The 19,395-nt window shown below is 46.5% G+C and overlaps 1 protein-coding gene across 1 annotated transcript in view; it reads right to left on the bottom strand.

Moving 5' to 3' along the window:
- FAM135B (family with sequence similarity 135 member B) overlaps window positions 1-19,395 on the bottom strand; it is a 174,657-nt gene that overhangs the window by 65,486 nt on the left and 89,776 nt on the right. The window contains exon 6 of the mRNA XM_036829855.1: window positions 16,122-16,248. Coding sequence (XP_036685750.1) covers window positions 16,122-16,248 — 127 coding nt within the window. The remainder of the gene's footprint in view (window positions 1-16,121; window positions 16,249-19,395) is intronic.

The following is a 19,395-nucleotide window of genomic DNA, read 5'->3' as shown; positions in this document are numbered from 1 at the left end:
AAAGTCTATCTCTTGCTCTATAACATCGGAGGCCCAAGGGTTGAGATTATCTCTGAATAAAGATCGTCTTGTAGACTAAGATGGTGGTTTCTTCAACAATATAATTTTCTTAAAAACCTAGGCTGTCCAAACTTCAACACCCATTTATGATAAAAACTCTCCAGAAAGTAGGCATAGAGGGAACTTACCTCACCCTAATAAAGGCCATATATGACAAACCCACAGCCAACATCGTCCTCAATGGTGAAAAACTGAAACCATTTCCACTAAGATCAGGAACAAGACAAGGCTGCCCACTCTCACCATTCAACATAGTTTTGGAAGTTTTAGCCACAGCAATCAGAGAAGAAAAAGAAATAAAAGGAATCCAAATCGGAAAGAAGAAGTAAAGCTGTCACTGTTTGCAGATGACATGATACTATACATAGAGAATCCTAAAGATGCTACCAGAAAACTACTAGAGCTAATCAATGAATTTGGTAAAGTAGCAGGATACAAAATTAATGCACAGAAATCTCTTGCATTCCTATACACTAATGATGAAAAATCTGAAAGTGAAATTAAGAAAACACTCCCGTTTACCATTGCAACAAAAAGAATAAAATATCTAGGAATAAACCTACCTAAGGAGACAAAAGACCTGTATGCAGAAAACTATAAGACCCTGACGAAAGAAATTAAAGATGATACAAATTGATGGAGAGATATACCATGTTCTTGGATTGGAAGAATCAACATTGTGAAAATGACTATACTACCCAAAGCAATCTACAGATTCAATGCAATCCCTATCAAACTACATTTTTGGCATTTTTCACAGAACTAGAACAAAAAATTTCACAATTTGTTTGGAAACACAAAGACCCCGAATAGCCAAAGCAATCTTGAGAAAGAAAAATGGAGCTGGAGGAATCAGGCTCCCTGACTTCAGACTACACTACAAAGCTACAGTAATCAAGACAGAATGGTACTGGCACAAAAACAGAAATATAGATCAATGGAACAGGATAGAAAGCCCAGAGATAAACCCACACACATATGGTCACCTTATCTTTGATAAAGGAGGCAAGAATATACAATGGAGAAAAGACAGCCTCTTCAATAAGTGGTGCTGGGAAAACTGGACAGCTACATGTAAAAGAATGAAATTAGAACACTCCCTAACACCATACACAAAAATAAACTTAAAATGGATTAAAGACCTAAATGTAAGGCCAGACACTATCAGACTCCTACAGGAAAACATAGGCAGAACACTCCATGACATAAATCACAGCAAGATCCTTTTTGACCCACCTCCTAGAGAAAGGGAAATAAAAACAAAAATAAACAAATGGGACCTAATGAAACTTAAAAGCTTTTGCATAGCAAAGGAAACCATAAACAAGATGAAAAGACAACCCTCAGAATGGGAGAAAATATTTGCAAATGAAGCAACTGACAAAGGATTAATCTCCAGAATTTACAGGCAGCTCATGCAGCTCAATATCAAAAAAACAAACAACCCAATCCAAAAATGGGCAGAAGACCTAAATAGACATTTCTCCAAAGAAGATATACAGATTGCCAACAAACACATGAAAGAATGCTCAACATCATTAATCATTAGAGAAATGCAAATCAAAACTACAATGTGGTACCATCTCACACCGGTCAGAATGGCCATCATTAAAAAATCTACAAACAATAAATGCTGGAGAGGGTGTGGAGAAAAGGGAACCCTCTTGCACTGTTGGTGGGAATGTAAATTGATACAGCCACTATGGAGAACAGTATGGAGGTTCCTTAAAAAGCTAAAAATAGAATTACCATATGACCCAGCAATCCCACTACTGGGCATATGCCCTAAGAAAACCATAATTCAAAAAGAGTCCTGTACCACAATGTTCACTGTAGCTCTATTTACAATAGCCAGGACATGGAAGCAACCTAAGTGTCCATCGACAGATGAATGGATAAAGAAGATGTGGCACATATATAATGGAATATTACTCAGCCATAAAAAGAAACGAAATTGAGTTATTTGTAGTGAGGTGGATGGACCTAGAGTCTGTCATACAGAGTGAAGTAAGTCAGAAAGAGAAAAAGAAATACCATATGCTAACATACATATATGGAATCTAAAAAAAAAAAGGTCATGTAGAACCTAGGGGCAAGGTGGGAATAAAGACGCAGACCTACTAGAGAATGGACTTGAGGACACAGGGAGGGGGAAGGGTAAGCTGGGACAAAGTGAGAGAGTGTCATGGACATATATACTCTACCAAATGTAAAATAGACAGCTAGTGGGAAGCAGCCGCATAGCACAGGGAGATCAGCTCGGTGTTTTGTGACCAGCTAGAAGGGTGGGATAGGGAGGGTGGGAGGCAGGAAGATGCAAGAGGGAAGAGAAATGGGAACATATGTATATGTATAGCTGATTAACCTTGTTATAAAGCAGAAACTAACACACCATTGTAAAGCAATTATACTCCAATAAAAACGTTAAAAAAAAAAAACCTAGGCTGTCAGTGCATTTGTTTCTAGTCTCTTCTATGAGCTCTTAAATCTGCTTCATTTCTTTGATTTTGTCTTCAGGTTTCTCCTAGAAACTGAATGGAAGCTGACTTAAAGCTTTCTGGGTCAGTATATAGGAGATTTGGGGCATTAATCTGATTTTTGCCCCAAGTCGCTGTCACTTTATTTAACTGAGAAGTTTTCCTGGGCTCTGTCACTCAAAGTTTGTTTGTCTGTCAGTCTGTCTGTTTTTGTTTTTGCTTTTTAAAATAGTGATCTTAACACTTGTGTTCAAAAAGAAATAGGCTTGGGCTTCCCTGGTGGCACAGTGGTTGAGAATCTGCCTGCCGGTGCAGGGGACACGGGTTCGAGCCCTGGTCTGGGAAGATCCCACATGCCGCGGAGCAACTAGGCCCGTGAGCCACAACTACTGAGCCTGCGTGTCTGGAGCCTGTGCTCCGCAACAAGAGAGGCCGCGATGATGAGAGGCCCGCGCGCCACGATGAAGAGTGGCTCCCGCTTGCCGCAACTAGAGAAAGCCCTCGCACAGAAACGAAGATCAACACAGACATAAATAAATAAATAATAAACAAATTAAAAAAAAAAAAAAGAAATAGGCTTTTCCGACTTTGCCACTCCTAGAATTTCTGCCCAGACTTTCTCTGTTCCTTTCCATGCCTGTTTGAAGGACAGCTCATTCCTTCCCGAGCTCACCTGTTTCTTGTAACATCTCACGAAACACAGCCGCACGTAGCGCAGACACACTTCTAATGTTCTGTTTTCCAACCTCTTCTCCCAGAGCAGCAGTTCTCAGTTGGGAACGATTTTGTCTCCCAGGGACATTTGTCAATGTCTGGAGATATTTTTGGTTGTCACAAATGAGTAGCAGGTGCTATTGGCATCTAACGGGTAGAGACCAGGGATATTGCTAAACACCCTGCAATGCACAAGCAGCGCCCACAGCGAAGAATTACCCCACGGTGTCCCCAGATGTCCCAAAATGTCAATAGTGCTGAGTTTGAGAACCCTCCCCTTAGACATACAGCTCAGCAGGCCTGTGGTCTGCCTTCCAAGTTCTCAGAGGTAACAGTTTACCAGATGCCCTACCACCCTGGAACACAGATCCTCATGTGTCCATCTTCTGATATCAAAGTCTCCATGTCTAGATGCCTGACTGCTGAAGTCAGTGCCAGGCATTTTCTGTTTGCACTGTGCCTGACACACAGAAAGAAACACGTTTTTCTTCATTAATACTAACTTCTGTAACAAGCAACCGCTACATCTCTGTATCTTAATGTCATTTTTTTTTCTTTTCTGTTTTCCCAAAGTCTGATACAGGTCAGTGGCTCTCCAGTGTGGCTCTCCTCCAAACAGTGTCTTCTGTTTTGTGCCACTGACATCTTAAACACATGACCCCTGGGGTCACCACTGAAAGGAAAGAAAGGCCAGAGAATCAAGCAAGATGTTTTAACAGTGGGGGAAAGAGGCCTATATCGCTTCTCCTCCCATTTAAATGGCCACAACCTAGTCCCAAAGCCTAAACCTAATTGCGAGGAAAACAGTCCTTAGGGACACCTAAAAGAATGAAGGAGATTTGGGACCGTCTCCACAGTCTCTTCCACACCCACCCGAACACCAAGGTTCTGCGTGTCCTAATTTAGCGCATCTGCGGGGGGTGGTCTCTGCTGGGGTCACACAGCACCGACATTGGGGGAAATCCCTTCTAGAATCTTCAAATTCTGGCTCCTATAGCAGTGACCCTTACACTAAGACCACAGTAAAGAGAAAAGGCCTTCTCTTTGACGTCAAGATTTCCACTGGGGGATATGCGCCCAGCTAGATGTCAAGAAAGAACCAAATGAATAACCACTATTCTGGGCAAAGTCAACTACAGGCCCTCGCCATCTATCAAGAACCGGCTGAGAGATTTGGGTCCCACAAATCCATTCGCAGTGAAACGCTTTATGTTCAGTCCTTGTTTCCACATTAACACAACACTAAACATATCTTGGCAGGGTTAGAGTCAACCCCCGGCCAACTGCCTTTCTGGCTGTAACTGTGCCCCCCTCTCAAACTTGGTCATCAGTATTTACAGTGGTCAAAGCATCTGGGACACCACCCCCCCGGATTCCCTCCTTTCCCTTCCCGGATTCCCTCCTTTCCCTTCACGTATGCTTAGGACACGTGGTGGACCCTCCCACAGCGCAGATCAATGCCACGGTCAATCCTACACTCTAGCCTCAAATCACCTCGAACACCTAGTTCTGGTGAAGAACCACTGTATTCTCAGGAAGCCTCATTCTCTTGCATCTAGTCACCCACAGCTGACTTTCCTTATGAAGCCATTTTTCTTAAATAACAAATCACCTTTCTAGAAAGACTGAATGTGGGATGGAGACTGGAGACCAGCAGAGCTGCGTGGAGACGTGGATGCTAGAGGTGGGCTGTCGGGCTGCTGTGATGACAGCAACACCGGCTTTGGTTCAAAGAGCCCAGGCTCCCTGCCAGACACTGTCTGGGTGTTTCAGATTCATGCCATGCTCGATCAGCAGTCACCCTGCGCGGTCAGCCCTGTTATCCTTTGAACAGGATAACAGGATCCCACCTGTTACCTGCAGGATCCCAGCTACCTGAGCAGCCTCACTCGTACCCCTCGCCCTCTTGGTCACTAGGTCCCAGGCTCACTGGCCAGAACAACCTTTATCACGCCACTTTTTCTCACCTCTGGGCCTTTGCCACAGCAACACTTTTTTTTTTTTTTTTTTTTTAGCCCCACTGCGCATCTTGTGGGATCTCAGCTCCCTGACTAGGGATTGAACCTGGGCCACGGCAGTGAAAGTGCCGAATCCTAACCACTGGCCCACCAGGGAACTCCCCTGCCATAGCAAGCCTTTAGCTCAAACATTCTTCCTCCTCCAGGGCCACTGTCAGCCCATTGGATGCCTCTGTGCTATCAGAAAGATATTTCCCGCCTAGGTGGATGAATTAGGGGAGGAAAAAGGTCCCTTGTCTGGGTGGACACAAGCCTATTGATGCACAGCTTGGCAAGTGGAAAGTGGGTGGGATTTCAGCCCCAACTCACCTGCTCCACCGGGCATCTATGTACAGTGTACAACTTACACAACTGTACATGGCAGCCCTATTTCCCCCCTCACTTCTCCTGGCTACGTCTCATCCTTCACATCCCAGCCTACATTCCCTTTGCTCAGGGAAGCTGCCCTGTACCTCAGACCAGGTCAGATCCCCACATGCAGCTTCTTTGCATTCATGACAATATTATTAAGAATTTGTATGTTTTCTCTCCTTTCTTCCCTGACAACAGGAAACATATACCACTTGCTTCTATCTAAATTCCCAGACTTAAACATGCAGCGCATGTTGGATATGCAATGAATGCTTATAAAATAAAGGACCAAATACAAAGTTTGCACATCCCGCCTCAGCGCAGGTGTCTGGAACTAAAGCTTATGCACTTTCTCCCCTGCCACCCTCCTTCTCTTGGCAATATTACCCCACTGCTGGTTCTTGAGCAAGTGAGTGACAGAGACGATTCTCTTAACTAGTAGCCTGGCAGGCTGGTGGTGTGTTAGACATCATGTAATGGGAACCTGCCCAAGAGCCCAACTCTCTCTTTCCTGCCCAGGCAATGTACAAAGCCTCGATCTCTTTCAGCCCCTAATTTCCTTGATGTAGACTCCCCATGACCTGTCATGACATCCACAAAGAGGGCAAAGGCAGGTACATGGCAAGGAGCTCTGGACACTGTCAGCTCACTCCTGGGTTCCTTAATTCCTTTTTGCTTAAAACTCTGTTTACTGATCAAGTCTATCATCTGTCTGTTTCCTCAAGGGCATGACCTGGGTTTACCCTGGGAAAGGGGGGTAAAATGTGCTTAGAGTGATTTAACTGTGAGTGTTGAGATGAACTACTATGCCGTCACGGAATGCTTTCAAGTGGAACAAAGAGACTCATTAAACAATCATTACATTTAAGTAAAATAAGAGAAGTATGCCCAAAGTGCAAATGTAGGACAGACAGATTAGTGGCTTAGGGTTATCTGGGGTGGTCAAAGAAGGCTTCACAAAAAAGGCAATGACTGAATTGGGTTTTGAAGGCTAAACAGGAGTTCTCTGGGTGGGAAGAGTGATGGGAGAGGGTCAGAGAAGGATATTCTGGGCAGAGAGAATCACATATATTCCCTTCTGAGAGTTAAACATTCATTTATTAAATGTAAAAGCCTAAATTAGGGTCGTCCATTAGGACCCTTGACAGACAACTAGTACATCTACTTAATTTGCAATCTCTCCATCCTACTTCAGTTGCAGCTCTGGCATCCATTTATCTTCCCACTCTGCTCAACTCACCTCTGCGTTGCCCAGGCAACTATTCTACTCTTTCCTGGACCACTGCAACAGCCTCCAACCTTGCCTCTCTGGCCTCAGCCCTCTCCTTCAATCAGTCCTCTGTACAGCAGCAAGAAAGATAACCCATCCTATTGTGCCAATTCCCTGCTTGTAATGTTTTTGTGGCTAACCTAGTTCACAGGGTCCCTAATGATCAGATCACTGGTGACCTTCCTGGCCCCATGTCTGTTCACAATGACCTCCCTGGAGTCCCCAGATGTGCCATGCCCCTTCACTCCCTGCCCTTGGCCCTGCTATTACCCTTCCTCACCCCTCCCCTCCCCTCCCCTCAACAACTCACAATCCATTTATTAGACTCAGATCAGAGATCCTTCACTCTGAGAAGTGTTTCCTGACTGCATCCGACTCTAGGGAACCTGGCCTTCCTTTATGCTTCACTAGCAGACCCCTATCCAAAGACCGACCCCCTGCAGTGTGAGGTCCTCCTCTCTCTCTAGGCTGTGCTTGTCTAACTCATCACGAGGTCAATGAAAATAGGTGCTCTATAGAAACATGTTAAATAAAGTAATAAATCAAAGCTTCAAGCCAAGGGTATTCTCTCTAAAAAAAGAAAGATGGGCCAAATGACTTCGAAGGTCCTGAAGGTACTGATGTCTAACCTTGGAAGACGGAGGGCTTGGGAAGACACTAGCCCATGGCAAGAGATGGATCTAAACCCAGCCCTGCACCCTGTTACCTACTAGCTGAAAAATCCACTTACATTTCCTCCTGCAGAGAAGCCTGCCCTCAATCACCCTGATAATCTTGAGACCACCCCGTTACATGTTCCAGCAGTGCTACAGCACTGTAGATGATTCTTTCTTAATGTTTATCTTGCATGAAATTACTTTTTCAATATTTTTTTTCTGGGAAAATTGTAAATTCCAGGAAACTAGGGATGGGGCTAATTTGTTCATGATGACTTCACTCATCCTCCCGCTTGAGCATTAACTAAAAGCATTGTCTGAAAAGGTGCAAAAGGAATGGCTTAGACTCAGGCTCCTCAAAAAAAAAAAAAATTATTATTTGCAAAAAGGAGCACACTTTAATATAATTATTGATTCAAGAGATACCTGGGTTAAATGCTTGGTGCCGAGTGTGGCAGACACAGCCCCAACGCTTACAGGAGGATTAAAGGAGGCGAGCAGGTGAGAGATGATTCCAAGTGGACAGAAAGCAGGGGTCAGACTCAGCATCCCTGGGCTCATGCCCAAGCCCTGCCAGGGACCGGCTATGTGACGCTGAGCAATCTGCTGAAGTTCTTAGAGCTTTAGTTTCCTCAACTGTATCATGTGAATCTGTGCAGGGAGCTGAGAGGGACCATAATGAAAACATCCAGCGCAGAGCCTCACACGAGGAAGTGTTCAATATATTTAGCTGATATAATTATGCTAGAAGGTAACTGTGATTTGCGGTGTCACCATCACACCATCCCTGGGGTGGGGAACAGGAGGGCAGAGGAGACGGTCGGGAGAGAGGGATGCTCAAAGGGGGAACCGCCTTTCCCATCTTGAATCCCAGGCACAATTCACAAAGTGAGCGGCTTTCTTCCTCTCCATTAAGACAACGAGAAGAAACAGGCTCGGAGTGGTGAAATGACTTGTCCAAGCTCTCATAGTTCATCCATGGAAGAACCTGGCCTTAGCCCTACCAGGTCTTCTTCCTCCAAATCTGGTGATCTTGCCTCTATGCCCTGCTGTGTCTGCATCTTGTATTCACTTGGTATGTGTTTACTGAGCGTCTGCTGCACTGAAACCTGAAGATGCAGTGGGGAAACGCAGGGCAGTCTGGGAAGGGATGCACTTACCTCATCTTTGCTACCTGACATCCCCTATCCTGCCTAGACTCTCTGGAGAGGGACAAGACATCTGAAAGCAGGCAATGTGGAATAAAGGCAATTTTTCACTAATGAAAAGGGTGGTGCATAAATAAGCAATACTATAGACTTTTGCATGAAAAGCCCATTTCCACTGATTTATATCCTCTTTTAGAAATGACCTGTGCAATCATCTTGGATCCAAATGCAGACTGATGCAATCTACCACATACAGAAAGCCCATCATAGCCTGTGCACCATTTAGCAACCTGCTATTTATTCCACAGGATTTTAGTAAATGAGAAAATCACTTAAATGAGAAATTTAGAACTATTTAATTTTAATGGAGTGGGAGAACACAGCAGTGTTTGCCATCTTACTTCTCAAAATAGTAGAAGGCACTAAATACAGTTTTTGTAAAAACTGTAACACATGCTTTCCTTTAAATAACTACTGTTTTCCTGGTAGCTTCTAATCCTTCCCCAGGTAGTTAACCTTGGAGCACGGCATTCACACATTTCAGACAGCTGTTCTCCGCACCCTCTGAAACCTCTCCGATTTCATTCACATACAAGTATCTGTGTAGCCGCTCCATGTGTAGGTATCACACTGGTGAAACGAGTTCTGACAAAGCACAGGGCCAGAGAGCTGAATTCTAGGTTTGCACTTGTCCATTTGGGGCAAGTTATCTGAGTTCACCAGACTCTGCTTTCTTATGCCCATCATCAGGAAACAAAAACCAAGGAACAAGCATGGTTCTCGGGGCCAAATTATGACTTCTGTGGGCCCCAGGCATTTTCATCCACTAAAAAATAGATTTAAAATTATGTTTGTATGATTCCACTGATATGAAGATTAATATAATCCATATTGGATTACATCCATCTTTGGGTTCCGATTTTAAATGAAATTAAAACATTTCTGTTGGCCCCTGAAAGTACTGTGGGCCCTCAGCACTGAGCCTACTGTGTCTGATGGCTAAGTCAACTGTGGTCACATCTTATATAAAATCAAGAATCTGATGAGATCTCATCGCACCTCATCTGTCCCTCCAACATTAACTGAGCACCTACGATGTGCCAGCAACTCAGATGGGCACCAAGGGCAACAGAAATGATAACATCCCACCAGGCAGGTCAGGCAGCCAGTTTCCTTAGTGCTACGTCACAAATTCCTTGTACAGAGCCTGAGACATAGTAGGTGCTTGATAATTATCTGATTAGCAACCAAACCAATGGCAGTGTCTCTACTTACGGAGATGTCACCATCCAGAGTCAACCTAATGATGTGTTAACAGTAATAATGAATGTCTGTGTCTTACCCTCATGACTCCAGATCCTCAAGAAAGGAAGATGTTGACAATAACAAGCAAGCGTATATTTAAAGCAAAGGGTAAAGAGCGAAGAACCCAATAAAAATGGAGCGGAAGGAAAAAGAGGACGCACATGCCTGGGAGAGGGGAGATTTCTGCTTGGAAGTCAGGTCCGTGCCTCACTTTCCCTCCCACCTCCATGCTCACCAGACCCACGCCTCCCATCAGCGAGGGCAGGGCCATCATGCAACAAGGCTCAGCACAGAAGGACTTGCAAAGCCAAGCCCTGTGTGTGCCTGTGCTGTGTGAGCATTATTCCCTTCAAGGAAGATGCTGTTCTTCAGTTCTCAGCAATCTGACTTAAAAGGGAGCTGGCATTTCCTCTCAATGACACACGTTCCTCTGTCTGGGGAACCACCTTCTAAGGGAAGCAGAGGATGGAGGGATTTCACTTTGGTGGCCAAGGTACTCATCTCAGGCACAGTCATCTGCTCTGGCAGCACAGTTTCTGTGATCTCCACAGGTGAGCACAGGACTGGGGAGGCTCAGAGCACCGGCGGGAAACAGATCTGTTGGAAAGTTAAATGCCTAACCATCTGCATACAAGGGCTTTCGTTCTCTCGCATTCTGATGTTCTCAGATTCCACGATCTCAGACACTCGTTCATTGAACAAAGGCTTCCTGAGCATGCGCACTGAGCCAAGCACACCCAGGGGAACAAAGTAGAAATGCACCTGCCCTCGCAGAGCAGACAAACCAAAGCCCCTTCTTTGGTTAACCGTTAACCTAGTGGCTGATGATGGGTGGTGGGCTGGCATCGGGCTGACTGAGTTAAAACGCCAGCTTGGTCCCTGCCCAGCTGTGTGACTTTACAGATGTGGCTTAACCTCTCTCTGTCTCAGTTTCTTCAGATGTCAATGAAAATAGGAAACTTTTTTGTGGAAATTGACACAGTCCATGCGCATCAGTGGTTTAACAGAGTACCTCAGTGCAGAGCAGGTGTTCAAAAATGTGATTTCAAACGATCAGCATCACACTTTTCACACGGTCGTGGAATTCAAAACTTTTCAGTTCTCCTTTGCCTCACACACTGGATCTCATGACCCATTGAGGGTAAGGACTGAGTTTTATTTGTTTTAGCCCCTGCAGCACAGAGATGCTAGCACAGAGTAGGGGCTAAGTAAAGGACTGGCAGACAGATAAACAGACAGACACACTGATGCCCCTGCCTGAAGAAGCAGGGCTCTGAGAATGAGGAGAGTTCTAAAGTCTGCACCTCTCCACCACGTGGCCATTCCTCCCCCACTTATTTCAGTGAGAAGGAAGGGGGTATGCAGCTTCCCTGGACCGAGAAAGGGATTTTCCTAATTTTGAGTCACTGGATTCCTGATCTTCAAGAAGAGTCTGTCAGACTCTGAGCATTGATTAAATGTGATGGTTAATTTCTCATGTCAGTTGGGCCCATCTATGGCACCCAGATAGGCGGTCAAGCATTATTCTAGATGTCTCTGTGAAGGTATGTTTCAGAGGAGATTAACCTTTAAATCATTACACTCTGAGTAAAGCAGATTACCCTCCACAATATGGGTGGCCCTCGTCCAATCTGTTGAAGACGTTAAAAGAAAACAACTGACGCATGCAAGACCCGCCCTCCCCACCCTAAAGAAAGAAGTTGGTCATTTGGTCAGCAGAAGGCCTTTGGACTTAAACTGTAACTCTTCCCTGGGTCTCCAGCCAGCTGGCCTGACCTGCAGATTTTGGACATGCTGGCCTCCACATTTGCATGAGACAATTCCTTACGATAAATCTGTCTGTCTCTCTGTTTCTCTCTCTCTCTCTTTATATATATGAATATATGCACAGGCAAGATCCTATTATCCTACTGATTCTGTTTCTCTGTAGAATCTGAATGAATACATCAAGCATACGTCGTGTCCCCAGTTGTACCAGGCAGTGTCAGGGATATCACAGTTAAAACAGCATAGCAAAGACTGAAGGAGGCCTCCAGCACGATCTCATCCAATCCTCTTTCTAGACATTGAGAAACTGGGGCCCAGAGAGGGCAAGTATCTGGCTCAGGGTCACACAGCAGGGTAGAGCCAAGAACAGGAAACATCTAAGATCCTTTGTTCCATGTCCTATCCACAAGACAACGCTGTGGTTCTTGTAGTAATGTTTGATTTCATTACGTAGATAAATTCAAAGAAAAATAAGACCAGCAGAGGATTTTATTGTGCCAAGCTCTCCGCTCCAGGCTTTTATATGCTTATTTCATTTAATCTTCTCAGCAACCCTGTGAGGCAGGCATTAGTATCCTCTTTGACAGATAAGCCATGAGTGGGAGAGGGAAAATAATTCCCCTGGGGCAAAGCTGCTGGCTTTCGGGGGAAGGGGACATAAGCTCTGGCTCCAACCCTGAATGTGAAGCTCTCGCTGCCTAAGATGCTGCAGGAAAGAGCAGAGCTGCAGGACCAGAGGGACCTGGGCTTATGGGAAAAGGGGCGTGACACGTCACAGCAACCCTCACCTCCCCATGATTTTCCATGCCAATGGGCTCATTTTGCTGTGAATCTCTAGTTTCTGCACATGTCTCTGCACAGAAAGGCTTATTTTGAAGGGAACACCTGTTCTCTAATCGCTCCAGCTGATGCTGCAATCTGCACGGACTTCGATGTTATTTGCTACTGCGCTGGGCTTCTTGGGGATTTGGGAGGCACAGCCCCCAAGGGAGGCGGGGGAGTGGATTTTATTCTTTGCTTGGCAGCCCTTGCCAGGTGGGAAGGCACAGGACGGGCACGAGGCTCTGAGCCTGCATGACCGGATGGGACCCAAATGGAAAATGCACAGGGAAAGAATCAGGTCCTGAAAACACCCCACTGAGCTGCAAGCAAGTTCACTGCTGAGCACCCACAAATAAGCTATTTTATGTGACTCTTGCAAAAGTCAGGGATATCTTCTTTGACACACATCCCCAAAAATAGCCAAGAAAAGAACGGGGAAAAAAATTCTACTGTATTGTGTGCCCACTATGGGTCTATTTCTATCCTGTTTTTACACGTACTAAGGCCTAAAATCCCTTCTAAGATATAGGTATTATCCCATTTTAGAGTTGAGGAGCCTGAGTTTTTACAGGGTGAATAGAGTCGCCCACGTCACAAAGTACTGAGCAGAGCAGGTATTCGAAACCAGAATCTTCTCTCTGCCATATCACTGCGGTGACGCTCGGCCTCTTCAGATGTCACCGAAGTAGATAGGCTGAAATGGTCTACAGTGTTCCCTACCCCACCCCGTGCCAGGTCCAGGGTTTCTGCCAAGGGCAGCCCCGCTTGGCGCCCATATGTCCACGGAGATGTCTCACTCTCCTGCTCTCCCACTGCTCTCTGTCTGCTGCCATATAAGGCAAGGAACACCTTGTGGCTCAGCCCTCTCACTGCTCAGAGTTCTATACAGACACGATCATGCACTTGGATCAATCGTTCGTCCAACACACATTTCCTGAGCACTAATTGTGTGTGCCAGGCATGGTGCTGGGCCCTGAAGGTGTGGAGCTAAAGGCAATGGCCTCTGTCCCCAGCCACTCAGAGCCCAGTGGAGGAAAGACAGAGATGCCTAGAGTTGACTGTGGTGAAAACATTTGGGAGAGGGAATTTCTTGCTAGGAAATCAGAGAGTGCTTCACGGAGGTGGTGGCAACGGAATGAGGCATGAGAGGCTGTGCAGACAGGAAGGAACAGAGAGTTCCTTCAGGGCAGACACTAGATCACCATCATCCCCATATGCTCCTGTGGCCCCAGCAAAGGCCCTTGTCTTGGGATGTAAGTGTCAAAAGATGCTTTGAACTGATCTATGACCCCTGATGTTCCAAACCATGTTCCCTGGAAAATAGAGTCTGAACTGGAGATTTTCATGTGGATCTACTGGGGAGGCTCCTGGAGCCAGAGGAATGAGAAGCAGGACTGGATAGACAGAGAAGCTGGGCTGCAACATGGTCACAACAAAGCCTCAGTCAAGCTCTGGCCGGTCTGGAGCAGGGACTGACCTGCGGCAGGGGTCGGGGGTGACCCAGGGGAGGCACACATCAGGCCCCTGATGATGAAAGGTCTGCGCTTGGCCTTGGGGATACAGAGGGAGCTGGAAGTCCCTGGCTTCCATCCCTCCCCATCCCATCCTGGAGCCCTGAAGCCGTCCGTGCGCACAAGGTAATAAGGAAATGCCCACCCCTGCTGGCTGGGTCTCTGCCTTCCTCTCCCTTGCTACCGTCCCCAGGCCCTTTGCCAATGCTCAGGACACTGGTTCCTAAGGCTCGGGGGCTGCCCGAGGTCCTGCATCTACAGGAGTCCACCTGCACAGCAGTTCTCTTTGGCTCTAAACTCTGTGCCCTCCTGGGCAGGGAGCTCAGTCCTGGGTTCAGGTCCCCTGTTCCTCAGGAGGGTCTCGGCAGTTTTCTTCTAAGCTCCTCTCCTGAGAACATGTGACACAGCCGCCAGGACCAGATGGAGACTTGACGGGGCAGCTTTTGCGGCCAGACCTCCTGGTTGGGCTCAGAGCTGGGAAAGGTGATGTCACAGGAGAGCCAGTTGCGTGTAGGACCTGACGTGCTGGAACGTCTGAGGACAGGGCTTGGCTGCACGGGGAGACGGAGCATCTCTTTTGGGGGCTGGCGGAGTGGACAAATTTTCCCACTTACGACACGGGTTGTATGATGGTTAACTGTGTGTGTCAACCTGACTAGGACACAGGGTGCCCAGATATTTGGTTAACAATCATTCTGGGTGTGTCTGTGAGGCTGTTTCTGGATGAGATTAACCTTTGAAAGAGTAGAATGAGTAAAGCAGATTGCCCTCCCCAATGTGGGTGGGCAACATGCAATCCATCGAAGGTCTGAGTAGAACAAAAAGGCTGAGTGAGAGAGGGTTTCTCTCTCTTCCTGTCTTTGCACTGGGACATAGGTTTTCTCCTGCCTTAAAACTCAGACTCAGGGACTTCCCTGGTGGTCCAGTGGTTCAGAATCCGCCTTCCAATGCAGGGGACGCAGGTTCAATCTCTGGTAGGGGAACTAAGATCCCACATGCCACGGGGCAACTAAGTCCACGGGCCCCAACTACCTCTGAGCCTGTGTGCCGCGATGAGGATCCCGCATGCCGCAACTAAGACCCGATGCAGCCAAAATAAATAAATAAATGTTTAAAAACAAAACAAACAAACAAAAAAACTCAGACTCAGATAGCAGTTTACACCATTGTCTCTCCCAAGTCTCTAGGGTGCAGATGTCACATCGTGGGACCTTTCATTCTCCATGATAGCATGAGACAATTTGTTATAATATAGAAGGGAGATATATAAATGTCTCCTATCTGTCTATCTATCATCTCTTATTGATTCTACTTCTCTGATGAGCCCAGACAAATACAATCTGGTTATTTCTGAGCAGGCCCCTAATAATAACAATCGTGTATTGGCTCAAAAGAAATATAGAGTAACGCTGTAGATGCCTAAAGCCCTGCGCATCACAGAAGTGTAACAACAGGTGTTTCTTAGGAAGAAGGACCAAAGGGAAGGACAGGGTATGCATATTTATTGAGCACCTACTGAGTACCAAGTACTGGTCTAAGCACTTTTTATCCATTACAGGAACGAATACACACATTACCCTGTGAGGTTATTAACTATTAGCAACCCCACTCTACAGGTGGGAAAACTGAGGCTCAGAGAAGTAAGCAAATGAAGGATCGAGCCAGGTTTTGAAATGAGCTCAATGCGAATGGGCTTTTGAGGTTCCACACGGTCCGGGGGAAGCCCCTCACAGCACATCCCATGACCTCCATGGAACCATATCCTTCGAGGTACCATATGGAAGAGGTGCCATGTGCAGACGCTACTCCCCGCATCAACCCTGGGGCCTGGCACTGGGATTATGTTTGATGAATGCAGCAGCCATCCAAAGAAGGGATGATGGATCGACAAGAGGAAGGGATGCAGGGAGCAAAGAATCTCTACCTGGGACGTTGGAAAGGAGCCGAAATCTCGTAGAACAGACGCAGCCTGCAAAGTGAAGTTTGCAAGGCTTGGGGCCTCTGCCCCCAGGCAGACATTACCTCTGAGGAAGTCGGCTTGCAGTATCCAGCTCCAAAGACCAGGTTTTCCAGGGAAAGGCTAGACTGTTCTGGTCCCGTGTCTGGGCCGCCTTTCCCAAGCCAGGAGCCTCTTCCTGGACGAGTAAAACTGAAAAGAAGGGAATAGAAAGAATTGCAAATTTATATAATCTTTTCTAAAAGGATGTGAAGAAAGTGATGGGGCCATTAACCCAGCCCCTTGATGCTGTTATTGGGGATCCTATGAGATAAGCCATTTCGAAGAAGTAGCTCACCCTCGAGGGATGCTTGGGTGGGACTTTTTGATGCTGTCATGACAAGTGGGTGCAACTGGCATGTGAGCCTGGGGGCCAAGGATGACACACATCCCACTATGTGTACAAAGAAATTTCCCCCTAAATGCCCACAACCTGCCTGCTGAGACTCACTGAGGCAGAAGTTACTTAACCACCCGGGCAGGTGGATTGGGCTTCTGGCCAGAGGCCAAGGGGAGCCTCCACCTGACCTGATCTGAGTCCTCCCCCACTCCTTTCATTGGCATAACCCGAGTGAGATCCTTCAACCCCCGGCCCCTCCCTGAACCTCTGTTCTTCTGTGGAAGAGCGTAAAACAATATCCACCCCCACGAGCCACACAGGAGTCTCATAGGATCGTGGATGTCGAAGACTCTCACGGCATCGATGCTAATTAGAAATACTGTACCTGTTCCCAGACAAAAACACAGACCCTGCCCAGTTCTGCAAGTCACCACAAGATCAACTGGCAGAGTGTGTCTGCAGTCGTCAATTTTAGGATCACAGGAGATTAGAAAAGTCTGTATGAGTTGAATTCATCTTATTTGGGTTTATGATCATTTCTCTCTCCCTTAACCTTTTTGATTTTCATCAATTGATCTATCGGTAAAGTCTGCTTAAACTCCTTTTCCCTTTCTTTCAGATCCCTTCTATTAAACACCCCAGTGGTTAATTGTCATGTCATATTGTGAACATTTTTTTATAGGCATGTCTAATTCCCCCAGGAAGAGGCAAAGTCTACAATGGCCAAGAGGGTCTTGATAATACAAAGCCTCAGATGGCATTATCTCCATCCTAGGTGCTCAAGAAATATTTGTGGAAGGATTGAATTTACACCTTCCAGAGTAAAAGATTGATGGGGAAATAAAGCTAACGTTATATTTTGGTTTAACTCATTTATTCAAATACTTATCGGGCCAATGCTATATGCCAGGCAGTGTGTGAGGTACTTGGGTGGCAAGATGGTTAAGGCATGGTCCTCAGTGTAAAGACATTTGGGTCTAGAGAGGGAGTCACATGTTAATATATACAATGCGGGTAAACTCAGGCCAGTGAGAACAGAAGGGAAGTTTACAAACCAAGCTGGGTGAAAGGGATGAACAGCTAGAGATGATACTTAAGCAGAGTATGTATCGCCCAGTGGTTAAGAGGCAGCCGGTAGAGCTGGGCTGCCAGGGTTGAAATCCCAGCATCAGCATCTGTCAGCTCCGTGGGGAAAGTTTTAAACTTCCCAGTGCGCCTCTGTTTCCTCATAAGTCAGAAGAATTGATACCAGCACCTTAACAGTGGGGTTGTTTGAGGATTCCATGAGCTTAGCCACATACGCTTTTAAGTACCATGTCTGGCAAAGAGTAATGATTCAATAAATGCTAGAAGTTATTGTCAATAATACCACAAAAATAATAAAATCTAATATAACCATTATATTTATATAGCTATTTTGAAAATACCACAAATACAATCAACTCTAATAAAATCATTTCTCCCATTTGTTTAGAACTGAGATTCGAAGCAAGTCTACAGTTTAGCTAGAAAACGGGTAAAAGGAACATTGCAGAAGAAATGCAGAATATGTGTATGAGCAGAAATGCTCATGGCACATTCACGGGACCGACTGCAAATTAGTCACTAGAATAACTCGCTATTTGTCTTCGGTGTGGCCTTGTGTAGCTGAAGCTCTCAAGTGAAATCAAACTGTACCCATTTGAGAGTTAAACATTGAGGGTTAAACAGACCTCAGTCTGTTTCAGGGAAGGTGAAGGATTTTTTGAGGTTAAATTTTCATTTCACACCTGCTTCTTCCTGGCTGGATTTAACAGTTGCTGCTGAAACTGCTTTTCTGGAAAAACTGGAGCTTGCCCTACTTGACAGGTATTTCCCATAACCTTAAAGTGTTCCCAGCCACTGTGAGCAAACTCACAGAAATCCTTCCTGCAAAATCCAGAGAACAGAAGGCAGTTCTATTTTTACCCCCATCCCTGGAGAAGCCTCAACTCTCATGGTGAATTTCTATCTGCACTGCTCTCCAGCAAGGTGGTTGCAGACAAACCTGTAAAGCACTGTGTCTGCCAGGAGGTTCACCTTTCTATGCAGAGTGTCTGAAATAGCCCCGTTAGCGAGCAGAGCCCGGGATGCAGCTCAGCAAGCAGATGGGCGCAGTGAACGGCAGAAGTACATCCCGGTCACCTCGCCCGGCCAAGATCTCATTTCCTACCCTTTGACCCCAGCAGGGGATCGGGACAGGGACCCCTACCCAACAGTGAGTGGGGACTGGAGTCCCCCCCACGTGCATTTCAACCCCCAGCACTGAAAAGGGACCTTGGGAAAGTTCCCTGCCAGAAACCCCATGCTGCAAGATTCCATCCCCAGATATCCCTTTGCCCACGTGGGCAACCTGTGCCCCCATGCGTGTGGGAGGTTTGAAGTGAGTTGATGTCCACATCTGGTGGTTCCAGGTGCTTGGAGGAAGACACCCGGGCACAGTATGATGTGCTCATTGTTGTCGGCTCTGTCCCTCTGCTTAAGTCATTCATAGAACCTCAGTGCTTCGTGGGACCACGGAGGTGCTCTGGGACAGTTCACTGAAGGGCGAGCACAGGGCCTCTCAGGTGGTCCTATCATTGAACAAACAGTTACTGGAGGAAGGGGCAGAAAATCGTGCGCCTGACACTGTCCTCGTGTGACAGTCACTAAAACCTTCAATGGACAGGACCCATGAGCGTCCCTGGTTTAGGGATGAAGCCTGTGTGTCTCAGGGATGTTAGGTGACTTTTCAAATAAGACATGGTTAGAAAAAAGCCAGTTCAGGTGAAGGCAGCAGGTGTCACCCATTCAGCCCCAAGCTTCCCTGCCGGTGTCCTCCTGACTCCAGAGGCACCCACTCCAACATCCCTGCCCATCTCTCCCCTGCCCTGCAGTGAGGCTCAGAGCCTAAACCTGCAGCCTGGGGGAAGCCTCTGGCCTGAGCTGATCTCTCCTGGGCA

This window comes from Balaenoptera musculus, chromosome 17 (genome assembly GCF_009873245.2).
Source record: "Balaenoptera musculus isolate JJ_BM4_2016_0621 chromosome 17, mBalMus1.pri.v3, whole genome shotgun sequence".
Taxonomy (NCBI): domain Eukaryota; kingdom Metazoa; phylum Chordata; class Mammalia; order Artiodactyla; family Balaenopteridae; genus Balaenoptera; species Balaenoptera musculus.
This window is presented reverse-complemented; position numbering and strand designations above follow the sequence as displayed.